The sequence below is a fragment of the Hordeum vulgare genome, chromosome 6H (assembly GCF_904849725.1).
Source record: "Hordeum vulgare subsp. vulgare chromosome 6H, MorexV3_pseudomolecules_assembly, whole genome shotgun sequence".
Classification (NCBI taxonomy): Eukaryota; Viridiplantae; Streptophyta; class Magnoliopsida; order Poales; family Poaceae; genus Hordeum; species Hordeum vulgare.
Genome location: NC_058523.1, coordinates 488,438,330 through 488,455,027, shown reverse-complemented (window position 1 = coordinate 488,455,027; position 16,698 = coordinate 488,438,330). Strand labels below are relative to the sequence as shown.

Genomic DNA, 16,698 nt, shown 5'->3' with positions numbered 1-16,698 from the left:
AGGCGGTGCAGATTGGGGCGTGGTCGGCCTGTAGCTGAGCCGGCGAGAGGAGGCGCTGGAGGATTCCACGCATTTCCGAGGCCAGGACCTCCGAATTTGCGAGAGGGTGTGAGAGGCACGCACGGGGGTTGCTCGGAATTCGTTCGCATTTCCAGATCCAAATTCCAAGCGCATCAAATTCCAAGCGCATCCAAACGTCCGAATTGAGCCCCGAATTCCAGATTCCCTGATTCTAGGCCCAATTCTGTGCAACCAAACAGGGCATAAGGGTATTTTCGTCATATAACATCATCAACAAGTTTGACCTCATAATAACAATGTCTAATGGCATTTTTTTCACAAACATCTAATGAACGATGGCATTTTTGAGATATCAAATAGCATTTTTGAGCAAGCATCTCACAAAACCATGACATTTTTCACAGTTGAACTTCTAATAGCAAAACTGAGTAGTGAGATAAATGATAAAAACCCAAGTTTTTAACTATGCCGGAGATGAACTGCCAGCAAAATCATTTTAGAGCCAACCATAAAACGATTTTGTAGGTAGGGAAATTAGCACATCGGCTAGAGTTGCTTCTAAAGCACAAGAGATCTGCTAGAGTTGCTCCTAAAGCACAAGAGACACGGCACGGGCGCCGACTGCCGAGGTATCATGATCCCCAGGAACCTAAGCGTCTGTCTCACCGACCACCTTCACTTCCTCGGCGCCTCTACAAGGCGGCAAAGAACCGCACATGAATTGGTACACAAAAATTTGACAGGAAATGCTGCAAATGTTCACGCCATTGTACACGACTGGCACCATTCCCAGTCAAGAAGCATAGTACATTTGTCCAACAATGCAACATTTCCTGTCAAAAAAGGAATACAGTGCAACCAAGCAAAGCCTTTCGGCGCCAGCTGCTGGCCGCTCTCGAGTAATGTCGAACGAACGCTGCGTTTCTGTGGAGGAACCCCTTCAGAATCCGTAAGGCTTGAATTTCCTTTGCGCCCGCAGCTGCTGTATCCTCTTCTTGTCCTGCTCGAACTTGCTCTGCAGCATCGCCAGCTCTGCACAACAAATACAGGTTAGTAGCTCCCCAACTTGTAGCAGATTCCATGTTGGAAAATATGATGGAAGGATATCAACTTGATATATAGCAAAAAGGAGCATCTGTTTGCGAGGGCTGGAATAACCAAAACAGCCTCTTGACTACACAAAATAACCTCTGGTGTATGTGAGATTTGAATACAAGATCAAGGGATAATGACTTGAGAATTGTAGTCTCTCAGAAACAGAACATACTACACCAAACAGAAAATCACAAGAATGGCATGGCAAACTACAGCGCTGAACATAGTCTAGATTGAAATGCATCATACATACTGAGCATTAGAAGTAGTTAAAGTTAAACTGCACCAATGGTTAAATAGGGAATCCATAAAAATACTTTTTGACATACCACTCATTTGAGCTTCTCGTTTCTGATGTCTGTAGAAGTTCCGACCAACTTCCTTGGGTTTCTTCTGAGCCATTTTCTCTTGCATTGCAGCCAGAGATACAGAGCCAACCGCTGTTCCAGTTTCAGCATCTGTAGTCTTCTTCCTACCTTTATGATGCATCACCACTGTCCACCCATCTTCTGCAGCTGCTGCCTCTCTTTCCTTCTTCTCCTGAATTAATCAAATAGGCGCCACATGACAAACCAACAATGATGCAGTTGCTATGCCAAAACCAAACTTAAAGAAAATTCTTCCCCTAATAAATGACAGAAAGGAGAGGACTTCGTATGGTGGCAGCACATAAATAACCGGTCTTAACTTGCACAATAATTTAAGATATTCAATGAATATTCGCGGAACAAGCTAGCTATAAATTAGGACAGTTCACTTTAGATTCTTCAATGTTTAATGAATGGAAAGTACGCACCTGCTCTTGTTGTTCCTCATGTGCAGTTATAAACACATCTATATTTTGCTGCAAGACTTTCAAGCCTGGCCGCTTCTGTCTGTACTCCAAGATCCATTCTGAAAAGAAACCAGTCACACCACATATCAGTATTTGACATTTTCGACCTTGGTGGATCAGTTTGCAGGTTCTAATATAAAAAGGAAAGATATAACAAACACTGTGCAGCTCATTTGAGCAGAATATCAACTAATAAGGACTCTTACGGCCTGCACTGCATGTGATTAACATTTAGGCTGATTGTAATAAGCTAGACTTATAGATCTATCCGTTTAATGATGAAATCAGCTGCTACGAATCTTTTATTTAAAGAAGTCTAAGTAATGATATTCCTTGGGGGTGTATTTGGATAGAGTACATTCTGCATTTTCCTTTGTGGACACTAGACAGTGTATCTTCATATGTACTAGTGAAAATATATATTTTCGGCAATAAAAAATCAGAAGTGCAGACATTACTTTGCATTCCTCTGGAACAGTCTTCATCAACTGATGCAATCTCATCAACATTTGCGGTGTCAACTTCATGCATCTCCAAATTGTCCTCTCTAACTGATACCTGCGTATCTATCTTGTTGACTTCCCCAGATTGCTTTACTTTCTCTGCATCCAATGAAATGAATCCATGTCAGGAAACACAACTATTTATGCAATAGATAGCTCATAACTGAGAAAAACTTTGTTTAGGATACAGCAGCCTACTTGTCTTATTTTTCTTTCGTTTCTTTGCCTTTTCTGGTTCCCCAATATCCATAACTTCACTCTCTGCCGCAACTTGGTGGACATCAGCTGCATAAAATATATGCACATCTACTATTAGTGAAACAAAAATATTTATGCAACAGATAGCTCATAGATGGTAACTGAGAAAAACTTTGTTTAGGATACAAGTACAATAGCCTACTTGTCTTATTTTTCTTTCGTTTCTTTGCCTTTTCTGGTTTCCCAATATCCCTAACTTCACTCCCTGCCGCAAGTTGGTTGACGTCAGCTGCATAAAATATATGCACATATACTATTAGTGAAAAGAAAAATTCAGGAATTACTATTGAACAATAAAAAATGGAAAAGGCATAGGGTATGACATACTCCCTCCATCCCAACATAAGTGTCTCTGATATAGTACCTTTGTACTAAATCAGCGACACTTATATTGGAACGGCGGGAGTAGTTGCTTGCATAGATGAAAAGCTATTTGTCAAGAACAAATGTGAAAAGATCAACGTCACTCATCATGATTGAAAGGTAGTTCAGCAGTGAAAGTGGAAACTAGGAAACAATCTTACTGTTTAGAGTTTCTTTATCTAGGTTTTCATGAAGGATAGCATCTGCATCATTGGGCTCAACAGAGCTCTTCCCTTCCTTCGCCTTCTTTTTCTTCTTCTTCAGCTTCATTGTTCCAGCATCATTACTATCCAACGGACTTTGTACCTCGATAGGACTTTTGCTTTCCTTTAACTGCTTTTTGTTCTTCTTCTTCAGCTTAGGCGTTGCCTCATCCTCATTGAGAGTCACCAAATTATCCGCCTTGGAACGACTGCTTATTACTTTGGCATGCTTAGTTTTCTTCTTTTGCTTCATCAATACAGTTTTCTTGCTTCCTTTGTCTAAGAACAAGAGACAAGAGATAAACCGTTATTATACTAGTAGAAGAAATATAACCCCATTTCAGCTTTGACAATACTTGACAACCATATATAACACCTACTCCCTCCGTCCCATAATGTAAGACGTTTTCCAACACTACACAAGTGTAAAAAAACGTCTTATATTATGGGACAGAGGGAGTAGTAAACAACTCAAAGAGCTGGAACCAAAAAAATTGACAAGCATTCAGAAAATGAGATGGATCTCATGCTACTTCTTTCATGCACATGAGACACTGACGAGTACCACTGTTTTCAGAACACCGATTCTGTACTACCACTGAATCATTGCCTCTACCCTTTGGTGTGGTGATAAATCGACATTTTTAAGCATGCACAAAATCCACTCTAGGCTGAGCCTAACCACCACTGATCCTCCAAAACAAAATGGCAGGGGATAACACGAAACAGTCACTGGCAATACCTTCCACGATAGCATGTCCGGCAGCGCCCTCGCTCTCAACCGCAGCATCTAAAACTCTGTCCTTCTTCTTCTTCAGCAGCTTCCTCTTCACTCCAAGCCCAAGCGCCAGCTTCTTATCGACCTTGGCTTCCCGCGAAGCCTTCTTGTCTACAAAGCAGCGAATTCTTTTTATACTTTCGCCTCCCAAATTCGAGCTAATTCAATCGAGAAGCAACAGGGTGCGTGCAGGAAGGGGAAATCTCCGCACCTTTGGACTTGCCCATGCTGAGAACAAATCAGCAATAAGGCTTCCACGAGACAGACGCGAAGAGGGGGCGGCGGAGGCGGAGAAGTCCTCGTCGGCGGCTGCTGCTGGGTGTCGGCGTCGGGGAGCTGCGAGGCGCGCGGTAGGGTTTGGGCGTCTCTATGGGTTTCTTTCTACCGGGCTTAACTGCCCACGAGCATGAGCATTTGTGCAGGTGGGCCTAGTTTTACCCGGGCCCACAGTGCAGGCCCAAAGCCCCTTTTAATAGCGAGCGGCTTCGCGTGCCGATTCCTAAAACCCTAGCTCCACCACCACCCTCCTAAACCCGCGAGCTCACCAAGGAGGCGGCGGCGGCGGCGACAGCAGCAGCAGAGAAACTATGGGGAGCGACACGGAGACGGAGAAGAAGAAGACCCCGGTGGCGCTGGCGCCCATCGCCAAGCCGCTCGCCGGCAAGAAGCTCTCCAAGAAAACCCTCAAGCTCGTTCGCCGAGGTTCGTGGGATTTTCCCCGCTCCCTCTTTTGCCCAAATCAGGTTTTCCTTGGTTCAGTCGTGATTGTGGTTTGTTGCCTCCGTGTTTTGCAGCCTCGGAGGCCAAGTGCCTGAAGCGCGGGGTCAAGGAGGTGGTCAAGAGCATCCGCCGTGGGAGCAAAGGGTTAGTACAGTATTTCTAGTTCCTCCTGTGTGCTGTGTACAGTACCTCGTTTGACTTGCTTATGAGTTGTTGTCTAGTAGAGTGAACAACATTGGTCACGCGAAACGTGCGTTATGACCGAATACATACTGAAAGATGTAGTGTGCTATTCTTGTTGATGATGAAACTGACTGTTTGCCACTGTATGAGGTTAATGACTAGGGGTGTGCTTATTTAGGTTGTGATTTGGATCGATACTGTTGCTGCGTTTTTTTATGAATCAATCGTTCAGTGGCTTACTTGCATGATGTCATTGACATATGTGGCTCTGTTTGATGCAGGTTGTGTGTAATTGCTGGAAACATCTCTCCTATCGATGTGATTACACATCTTCCCATACTTTGTGAGGAAGCCAATGTCCCATACATATATGTGACATCAAAAGAGGTTTGCTGCATTTCCTCTACATTATTTATGTTTATTTTGTTGCAATTATATATGTGAAATCAGATTCTCACCATCAATTAGTTTTTTGTTTGAACATCGAAAGAAAGCACCCTTCTGTCTTTCTGATAGCAGTAATGCCCACTCTATTTAGTTGAAGCCTGTTTGTTTTCTCGACTTTGGTACCTTGAACAATGGTTTTCCTCTCTGGCCATATCACATCTAAGGAGCACAGCATAGTTGTCTTGTCATTTGCTTTTGAAGTGTTCTATTTAATTAGCTGTGCTGGAGCTAATGAGAAAAGAAACATCTCTTGAGCCTTGACATTTTGTTTGTCCACTTTACTTTACTTGAATTAGAATCAGATGGTCTTTATGTTCTAAAGATTGTGTTTGTACCTTATTTTCCGTTGAGTCAAAATAGACCTAATGGGGTTGCTTTACCAGTTTATCAGTCTGAAGTAGACAGTCTGTATTGGGTTGAAAAAAATGTTTGATAATTTTGGTCACCCATTTGCCCTTGCATGCTTTTATCATTTGAGATAGGTTGCATATTTTATTTTTGAACTATGTTTTTATAACTGTATTGCTGTACCCAGCCCGTGTCACAGGCCAACATATCATTTACAGGCCTGAAACTTGCATATTGCCTTTACATATATACCCTATCTCATTAATCTTCCCTATGGCCTACTCTAAGTTTGGCAGACCAAGATGGTTGCTGGCAGGTCTTGACAGCATAGGGTTCTAAATTCGGTTTGTATGTTGGTCCATTTATGTTACCCATTTGCCACAAGAACTTCTCGCCCCATTTTGTTTTTTTCCTTGAAATGAAACTGTAAGTTTCTTGCATGTCCCTACTCATTTGGTCCTATGGTTTCCTTGAGAAGTCTGTCTCGTGCCTGTACATAGCCCATGTTACATGCAAGCTTGAAACAGTTCCAAGCCTGATGTTAAGAAACTTGACACATTTGGCTTTTCAAACATGTCCGTTGTCAAAGTAAAATGCATAGTATCAGGTACCAGTTATTTGCCTTCTTATCACCACAAAAGTAGAAGGAATAACAACAAGTATGGTAGTGCAGTAGAGAAAATGACCTTGAGATTAAGCTAATGTAATGTGGTTACCTCCTGTACAGGAGCTTGCAACCGCGGGTACTACCAAGAGGCCCACCTGCTGCGTGTTGGTGATGACCAAGCCAGCCAAGGGGGAGATCACTGAAGAGGTGAAGGAGAAACTGGAATCGGAATACAAGCAGGTTGTAACTGAAGTCGCTGAGGTTACATCTTCTATGTTCTGAGAACATTTCCATGGCCAGCCTGGAGGAACCATGAACATCTTTCTGTCTGTATTATGTAGCATGATTTTGTCACCCTATCGTTGCTAGTGATCGACGTGTTTATCAGGGAGTTTTAAGCATCGTGAGTCTGGTACTGTGCTGTTCGGTTGGTGATTAGATAAAAAAAGATAGTGCATTATTAACTAATATCGGTGAGCAAATCTTTACCGTTGATGCTGCATAGATGTGATTACCTGAGCACTCGAGCCATGTTCACTTCTGTTGCGTAAGTAATCGTGAAAATATTGAAGTTGAGACTGTATTGGTCCTGGCTAAATCCACATCATGAGCCTTGTTTCTGCTTGCTTGATGGACTTCGTTGCCTTGGGCCACCCAGAGCTTGCGATACCTTAGTGTTTTGAATCTAGGAATGGGGAAAATGTAGAGTGAAGTGTCATTGAGGCCTGTAGGATTCGAAAACACAGAAATTTTAGAGGACGGATGAGAGACTAGAAATGAAATGGATGCCTGTTTCACATGTCATTTAGTTCCCAATCTGCGTGCCTATCTGAGATTCAAAAGGCACCCATTTCTGCTTGTAAACCTATGTTTGGATGAAACATCAAACAGTACAAACAGACAGTCGCCACTCGGTTACAGCAAAATAGAGATAGCTCGGGAAAGTGCCCTGTGCACCCGAGCTCAAATGAGCTTGGGTGAACAGTGATATTCAAAAAATATTTTAAAAGATTCAAAAAATCAGAATTTTCTTTTACGGCAAATATTGACATATGTTTTAAGAGCTTGTACAATTCCAGTACGAAATCATATTTGTAAAGTCGTGGCAAAAAAAGAAGTTAGTTCTCCAAAATGCTTTTGACAGTGCTCCCTGCGATTCTAAATATAAGACCTAGGGATTTCACTATGAACTACATATAGATGTATATATGGATAATTTTAAAGTATATATATTCACTCATTTTATTACGTATATGATCATTAATAAAATCGTTAAAAGGTCTTATATTTAAGAACGGAGGGAATAACATTTTAGAGTTTGGTTTATTATTATTTTTTGCCATGACTTCTACAATTGTGATTTCATGATTAAACTTTGCAAGCTCTTAAAACATTTGTTAAAGTTTGTCATAAAAATCAGATTTTTTTGAATATTTTTTTTAATTGAATTTACTGTTCATCCAAGCTGCTCGGCTGAAAAACATCACGTCCAAAAGCTCACTATTACTATCGCACATGTGCCCACTGCCCTACCTAGATTCAGAGCTGTTTGCATCTAAATGGAAATAGGTTTGTGTTTGGGTTCAAAGCTAGTCAAACGAGTCGTGCTAGCTGCTCCGGCCCGTTAGCATGCAGGCGCTGCATGGCGCAGGCTAAACGGGCCGTGCCCGAACGTGGCACGCTAAAAGATATGACTGGGATGTGGAGACTGGGCATGCACGCTCATGACGCCACGGTCCTGAAAACAGCTCAATATGTCAAAATAGCCCAAAAAAGTCTACAGGCCGAGAAACACGTGGGTCTACCGTCCCTGGTGGACCAACGTGTCAGCCCGATTAGCAGCTGGACCGAGATGAAAGGATCTCTCGCTGAATGTCTACAGTAATCTAGACAGCCCATTATAGCCTAGTTAAAAGTAGAAAAAAGGGAGCTAGAAGCCTTCCATGTTTTTTTTTCTCGCGAGAGGCCCGGGTCGGCCTTTGCGAGAGGCATGGCATGCCTCTCGGAAACGGCAAAAAAACGTGTTTTTTATTATTTTGTGAGAGCCACGTTTTTTTCTTCCGCGAGAGGCACGTCAATGTCTTTCGGAAAAGGGAAAAAACGTGTTTTTTCGCGAGAGGCACGGTTTTGCTTCCGAAAGAGGCACGATTTTGCCTTCATGAGATGTACGGCCGTGCCTATCAGAAAGGGGGAAAATTACGAAAAAACGTGTTTTCTGTTGTTGTTTTTTTCCTATCGCAACACGCAGGTTTTTAGCTATCGCAACAGGCAGGTTTTTGGCCCGGGTTTTTTGGTGAAAAAAAGTTTGTTAAAACCTATCAACATGGAATCTAGTTTTGAAGATCTCGACGCGATAAATCTAACGGTGAAAATTGTTTGAGACTTGAATGCACAATTTAGAAGATACAATGTTTTATTATGGGTCTATAAAAAGGAAAACTTCTAGGTTGCACTCATGCACTGCGTCATTTATCACAACCTTAAATGTGTGAGTGATCTAAGATACGGCCTAATTAGGCCCTACTTGAAATGGGTGTAAACTTTTACATCTGTATTTATCTTACAGGTGTAAGTTACCGATCATCCCTTGTTCCCCTGTCGGAAATAAAAAACAATAGGACCAGGTCCGTATCCCAAACAGATGAGAAACAGAGCAGAAACGCTGATCCAAACGTGGTCTTAAAGGAAATGAGGCAGGTTTGTACACGTTTTCGTTTTTTTTTTCTTTTTCTATCAGTTTTTCTTTGTTTCTTTCTCTGCTTGTACTGGTTTTTTTGTTTTCCTTGTTTGTTTCACCGTCTATTTTGGGTTTTTTCTTTTGTTTTGTACGTTTTTCCTCACTTTTCATTAGTTTTTTTCTCTTCTTCCTCACGTATTCATTTTTTTCTTTGTTTAGTTTGCTCCCTTTCTTGTTTTTCATCAATTTTCTTTTGATTTCTCTCTTGGTTTCACTTGTTTTCCAATACACTTTTTTGGTATATATCTAATAAATATTTAATATTTTTAAAATACAAGATAAATATTTATTGAGTACATGGTCAACATTTTCTTTACACACGTTTTAACATTTTCAAATGCTCGATTAACATTTTTTAAACAACAAATTATCATTTTTACATGATTAGCTTATTTTATACATTTAACCCAAAAAATATTGGAATGACATTTTTTACTACATGTTTAACATTTTCTAATACATGCTCAACATTTTTTCTATATACATTTAACATTTTTTAAAGACAAGTGTAACATTATTTGAATACAGGTTCAACACTTTTTCTATACATATTTAAAATTTTTAAAGACAAGTTTAACATTTTTAATACTATACACATTTAATATTTATTAAATATAAGTTTAACATTTTCTAATACAGGGTTAACATTTTTTACATACGCACTTAACATTTTTTTAATACAAGTTTAACATTTTTTGAACACTTGTTCAACATTTGCTTGGATTAGCATTTCTTAAATACGTTGTCAACATTTTTCCTATAAACATTTCATGTTGTATAATTTTTTGTATACATGATACACGTTTTCTCCATGCACATTTAACAATTTTTAAATGGTTTGTTAACAATTTTTGAAATTTCATTATGCAGAGTTATTTGTAATATGTAGTATTTTCATAAATAAATAAAGTAAAAGGAAAAAACATAAAAATAAAATAAAAAATGATAATATGGGTGCGGTTTGTGGTTAGTGGTGCGATATGTTGTCCCAGTATGGAGCTCCCCTTGAGCGAGATATTAGTTCCCCCTCATTCGTGTCTGGGCTCGAGTGTGCAGCACTCGGGTTGACCTGGCACAACCCGTTTACGAACCGTGCCCTTCATGATTATGGGTTGGGCCGGTCCTTGTCGTGTCGACCTATTTGGCCAGCTGCATTGGATTTGGCACTTTGGCCTAGTTGAGGTGCATGAAACACGAAACACACGTGTTTTGGAAATAGCTATGGCATGGACACATGAAAATAGCTTTCAGGGTATCATATTTGTAAGTTTTCGACAAACGAAGGACGGAATTTGGATAAAGGTTCTCGGATTCTAGTGAATTTTATCATGTACATACATACATCCCACATTATGACATTCCCAGATTGGTGCTACAGTAACCCTGTAGTCAAGCGACAGTAACCCCACGCTAATGAAGCCACGTCATCATAAAATTATATCGTCGATCTCGTGTTAGTCGAAAACCAAGTCGAGTTCGAAATTTAAAAATAAAGTCGAACGAGAAACGTTTTATGATGTTAAGTAAAAATGTCGGGAGAGTTATTGAAATTCCCTAATAAGTTATAAAAATGAATAGAATTTTTTTAATGGTATTAAAAGTCCTATATAGTTAGAACAGAGAGAGATATATATAAAATAATAATAATAACAGGATGTCAGAAAGTAAAAGTAAGAAAAACAAATGATAATGAAAAAAAAACTAAGCCCCAGGCCAACTAGGCCAAAGTGGCCCAGCCGGCCACTCCCACCCAACCCTAGCGATCCGGCTGATCGCTCCCTCCCCACTCCCCCTCCTGCCGCCGCCAAGGGATCGCCCCAACCCCCCCCCCCCCCCCCCCCACGTCGCCAGGTACATCCCCACCAACCCCTCGAGGGCCCCTCCCCACCTATCCCCAGCGCTCGCCTTCGTCCTACCTCTCCACCCTCCCGATCCCTTCTCCCCCCACGAGGCCGATCCCAGCTACCCCCCCCCCCTCCACGTGAGGAAACCCCACGACCCCCTACCCTCTCCCTCGGCTCCAGTCCCTGCCCAGATCTCTCCCCACCTCGCCTCCCACCCCGGCTCCCCTCCCGTCGGCCCCCTGTCCTCCCGCCGGCGGCCCCCTGCCGCTCTCTCCCTGCTTGCCCGAGCCCCAACCCCAGGTCGGCCTCCCTCTCCCTCCCATCTCGCCGGCGACCCACCTCACCCCCAGGAGCCCCGCCGACCGAGCCCTCCCGGTTCCCCATCGGCCTCCTTCTCCGGGAATTCCATCTCGCCAGCCGGAGCCCTCTCGGCTCCATCCCGGGGGCCCTCCTCACCGGGGCACCTCGTCGGCATGTCCTCACCGGCAACACCGTCACCGCATCGTCCTCCTCCTCACGAGAACTCCGGCTTCACCGGGCCCTCTCGTCAACGTCGGTGAGCCCCTCCTCGGGCTCCTCCCACCATCTCCTTCCTCGCGCCGTCCCGGTTCCGTTCCGGCAAACGGCGTTCCGATCCGACGCCGTTAGGTTCGTGTAGGTGATCGTGGAGATGGGTCCCTCTCTCTGTGATGTTGAAAGTCTGTGTTAACACACAGGTTGGAGTGGTGAGATTTGAGAAAGAAATAATAAAAATAAATGTTGCATTGCGTATGTATGTGTGTATAAACGTCATACATATTTTGTATGTATGAGTTGCACGATGTATGTATTTGCGTATATAGGTATATGGAGAATACGTTAATTGTTTGGTTATGTATCTGTGAGTAGCAATGTGTATTTGGGCTAAAGCCACTTACCGGTGGGGCCTAAAGCCTATGACACGGAGGCCCCACAACCTCTTTTAAAGAAAAGTGAAAATTTAAATATAAATATAAAAATAATGTTTTTATTAAATAAATAAATAGCTATATTATTTAATTAATTAATTGGGGTAATTAGAATAATTAGAGTATGAAACGTGGGTCCCCCACTAAATTAATCTGATTAATTAATATTTAATCTTAATTAAAACTTGTGCCTATGACGTTTGGGACCCACTGGTCAGTTGACCAGTCAACTGCTGATGTCAGCATGACATCATGTTGACGTCATAATAACATTTTATTAAATTATTTAAATCTGTTTTTAATTCCTAATTATTGAATAAAACTTTAAAAATTAATATAAAATAATCCGTAAGTGAGATCAAAATATTTTCAACATGAAAGTTGATCAGCAGAACGAGACGAACCCGGATACACGGTCCATTCATTTGTCACGCGTCCCTAGCATAGCAAACATGGAACATTTCCATCGTTTCCAGTCTGTCCCATAGTAGCCCGAGACTCGGAAAATATCGTGAGATATTCTTCCGACACGGCTATGACGGATGTTGCTATTATTTGTTGTTTCTTCCCCCTCTTCTTACCGGTAGACCCCGAGACTGACGCTGCTGTCGGGTACATCTACGACCCTGCCGATCAGTCCTTTGCCGCAGAGTAGTAAGGCAAGCAAACCCCCCTTGATCATTCCTATATCGCCTATGTCTTTCTTCCTACTGCTTGCATTAGTATTTTGCTACTTTTGTAGTTAGCTCCTATATCTGATGCATAGCCTATTTTTGATGAACTGCTACTTTCAGTCTTGTACCTTTAATATGCTTAGTATAGGTGGAGGAGTCATCCCCTCTGACCCCGTAGTTCAGTTGCCCCGCTTGTTTTCAAGTCTCGATCCCTGATCAACGAGCCAGACCCGACACAACACATACACCCCCTTAGTTGTACGACGCTACAGGGATACTATCGGGTACCGAGGGTGACACCTCGCTAAGTACTCCTGATGATATCTCTGTAGTATAGCTAGTCGATCGTGGTTATCGAGGGTGATTCCTCTTTCACCATTCCCGACGATGCCTCTGTCGTGCAACCCCTCAAGTGTGGGACCCCCGAGGATGATTCCTCTAAGCCCACCTTGATGGATACATCGTTCGGAATCCAACGAGGGTGATACCTTGGATTCCCCCCGATGTTACAACCACACAGTTACTCGACCATGTTACTGGGATCATTCGTGATTAGTTGTAAGACGGGTGGATTCCCGCTAGATTGTGTTGATGGCCTAATTAAAATGTTAATGGATTTGGGTATTTGATCTGGGTTAGTCGGAGACCTTTTCGCACTAACTGGCTACGCGGGAAGAATTATGGGTACTCGGCATCACGGTATCAGCCGAAGCTTTTCAGATGTCAGCAATGTAGCGGCGCGCGCCCGAGTGGACCCGAGATGCATCGCGCTTATGATTAAGGGATGCTAGGACTGACGTCGACCGCCCACGCCACGTGCAGGAGCGCGAAGGGGAACTGGGCCCATGAACCCTTTGTGATTAGGAGTTAGACCGGCGGGCTGGCCTCTCTGATTAGTTTCAGGTGGGGCTGCGACGTGTCGATATTCCGAGGCCGGGCAGGACCCAGAAAAGTATGTCCGGCCAGAGTGTTATCGAGCGTGACGGGACATGTGGTGCACCCCTGCAGGGATGAAAATTAACTATTTGAATAGCCGTGTCCATGGTTACAGGACGACTTGGAGTTGTGCCCTGATATTATACAACTACAATTGTTACTTAACTGGATTTAGTTTGCCTCGGGGTTGCTTCTTTGCAGGGAGTTGAGGGAGGATCTTTGGGCGTGACCTCACTTTAATATTGCTGCAACAATATGACTATTTATTTGTGTTATCTTGCTCTATTCTCGTCTATTGCTGCAAGACCCTGAAGATGCTAGTCTTCGATAGGACTAGGCCTTCTCTCTCTATTCTTGCATTGCTGGAGTGAGTCCACATATATACCCCTTCTTTGGTACCGATGCATACTTAGAATAGTTCTGATGTAAGACTTGCGAGTACTTTGGACGAGTACTCACCGTTTCTTTGCTCCCCCTTTGTTCCCTTGATCCGTTGCTGCGACCAGATGATGGAGTCCAGGAGTGGAGTTGCCTTCCGATGTCTGCCATCCCGATAGTGTCTTCTTCGTGGAGGTCGCTGATGATCAGGAGTAGTTTAGGAGGTTCCCAGGCAGGAGGCCTCGCCTCGTTCGATCGTTGTATCTTTTGTGCTAGCCTTCTCTAAGGCACCCATGTTTTATGTCTGTACTCAGATATTTGTTGCTTCTGCTGACTCGTGTGTTTATCGAGCTTCTGTACTCTAGCCCTCGAGGCCCCTGGCTTGTAATAAGAAGCTTGTATTATTTTATTTATGTCTAGAGTTGTGTTGTGATATCTTCCCGTGAGTCCTTGAGTTTGATCGTACGTATTTGCGTGTATGATTAGCGTAGGATTAAACTGAGGGCGTCACAAGTTGGTATGAGAGCCGACTGCGTGTAGGTAGCCCCCTTTCCAACTCCTTGGCCGAAGTTGAGTCTAGTGTTTGAAAAACTTTACTAACACTGATGTTGTGGCTTACGGGCCCACATCTAAATTGGGTGGTATTAGTATCTTTTACTCCTTTCCTCTACTCTGGGCTATACTCTCTCTTCTCTTTCGGGTTAAATTTTTTACTAACTCTAACATTAGGTTCTCGTAAGTGTTTCCTCCCGGAGAGCCCCGTATTCCAGACGGTGGCTTTATCCCTTAGAAGAACTGCAGTTACTCTTCGATGTTCTCTTGAGTTGTTGTGCTCATTGCTTCTGCAATTTTCCCTTCCTTCGTCGACCACTACAGATGACTACATACCAATGTCGTTCATACTTTCTTCTCCAAATTACTCTTGTTTTACGAGATGCAACAAATTATCTTATCGGGGATTCGTCCATCATCAGTTGTCATGGGTTTCGAAAGTTCTTCGAACTGCTATTCGATCTTCTGGAATCCTCCGTAGCCTAATGTTCATGACCTTTCTCACCTGCTTGCATTATGGTTAAACCCATATGTCTAGCAGCATTTATTAAAATCCTTTGTGATTTTCATGTGATCTTATTGATTCTACCTTTGTGGGAATGCACACAATCATCTCTTGATACTCATAAATTATCCTTTCCGGCTGAGACGTCCTTCCACACAGAGCTGGTTCTCGACAAATCAACTTTGGTTGATTGTCCACCTAAATTCATTCAACTTACTTGTATTTGATCGGAGCATTTGTCTATGATACACCAACCTAGAAATCTTAATTCCGTTGGTAATTAAGTATCAGTATTTTTCAGACGTTCTGTAAACTAATGCATTGCATCTTGTCTCCCTCTGATTGAGTACCGATACCCACATCAGGTCCTTTGTGGATTGTCAGACTCATCCTAGGTTATTATCCAACGACATCTTTTGCTTTCGAAAATTCTTGTGATTGCTTTCTCTGATACATGATGCCATTGGTAAATTGTGTCTTCTCCCTTTGATAAGTTGTACCATACGATTTGTCAGCCATGCCCTTCAAGCATGTGTTATTTACTCTTGAAGTTTGTGGTATATGTTCCTAAGATGCCCCGATGGGTTGAACTTGTGCCTTCCTAAATCAATATGACCCGAAGAGTTTTCACGAGTCTTAATCTTCTGGTGTTATGCCGGATATTCTTTTAAAACTACAACATGATCAAAGGCGAGGAGTAAATGGCAGGTGATGCATTGATGAAGTGGGAGTCAACCTTGAACTTTGTGTTCATGCCCATGGAAACGACGTTGATCCTATCGTAGAAACTTCTCGTATCGATAATCATTCATTCCATGGTTTAAATCTGGTATCGGTGATCTTGTCCTTTGCAATCGTGGTTTTGACCATGTTGTCCTACCTTGATTTCATTCTCAGACGAGTTAAAGTACTTGTTTTCTTCAGATCAATACACCGGTCCAAGCCTTAATGTTGATCTACCTTCGAGTATTATTCCTTGTAGCTCGAGGATATCGCGGAGCTATGAAACTTCTTGTGAGCTCCTCATCAACTATGATATTTTCCTTAATTCCAGTTGCCTCGTGTTCAAGTTGTTGGACACGCGAGTACATCGATAACTGAATCGAGTATGCATTGCGATTCAACAACTTTTTAGTAATCTTCCTTGTTTATGAGTTTGTACTCGATCGTGTCATTCTAAGTTGTTATGCTACATCATCATGGTCATGTTGGAGCTCGACCATGCTATCTATACCCCTCCATCCCTGGAACACAATTCCAACTGTGCGTTAAGCGTGCATCGAACTTTCCACATCATGTTGGTTGTCCTGAAAGGCAATCTCAATTCTAAGCTAGCAGTCTTATCTGTGATTCCGACAACCTCTTGCTTCATCATTCCCTTGCTTGATGTCGTCGATGATCGATTACATCTTCGTGAAGCTTCTCGACGAATGTGTTGTGATCATCATCCGCATCCAGAGCTCTTGCAGTGTATCGACCAACTGCATGATGAGAAATGCCATCCTTGCCCCTCGATGATTGTGTTATCATCGACAAACCTTGTTGCCTTCACTCCCACGCAAACTTGATCATGTTTTGTGTTGTCCCTTGAGTTCCTTACTAGTTCATCTTTTGTTGTTTCCTACCTTGAATTATTACTATCTTTTCTGTCAAGAATGTTGTGAGCATCATTGCACCTCTTAAGAATTCTTGATATAGTGATACTTCTCGGCACCACCATTTATTTCTTGGTCCCGTGTTGTTTCAAACCGGAATACCAACAAG

The 16,698-nt window shown here is 42.5% G+C and overlaps 2 protein-coding genes across 3 annotated transcripts; one reads left to right on the top strand and one right to left on the bottom strand.

Moving 5' to 3' along the window:
• Positions 1-477: 477 nt before the first annotated feature.
• On the bottom strand, positions 478-4,309 carry LOC123403424. 2 transcript variants are annotated; one of them, XM_045097360.1, is made up of 9 exons: positions 4,268-4,309; positions 4,021-4,167; positions 3,237-3,557; positions 2,855-2,941; positions 2,653-2,739; positions 2,410-2,553; positions 1,913-2,010; positions 1,446-1,656; positions 478-1,053 (listed from the first exon to the last, which is right to left on the bottom strand). In XM_045097360.1, exons 1-9 carry the CDS (start codon positions 4,281-4,283, stop codon positions 962-964), a joined length of 1,203 nt encoding a protein of 400 aa, XP_044953295.1. In that variant the 5' UTR covers positions 4,284-4,309; the 3' UTR covers positions 478-961. The 2 variants fall into 2 exon arrangements, with proteins under 2 accessions (XP_044953295.1, XP_044953296.1); XM_045097361.1 differs by lacking the exon at positions 2,653-2,739.
• A 249-nt stretch (positions 4,310-4,558) lies between these two features.
• On the top strand, positions 4,559-6,863 carry LOC123403425 (H/ACA ribonucleoprotein complex subunit 2-like protein). Its single transcript, XM_045097362.1, has 4 exons — positions 4,559-4,758; positions 4,851-4,920; positions 5,241-5,346; positions 6,482-6,863. The coding sequence occupies exons 1-4, from the start codon at positions 4,644-4,646 to the stop codon at positions 6,641-6,643; spliced, it is 453 nt and encodes a 150-aa protein (XP_044953297.1). The 5' UTR covers positions 4,559-4,643; the 3' UTR covers positions 6,644-6,863.
• The last annotated feature ends 9,835 nt before the right edge of the window (positions 6,864-16,698 follow it).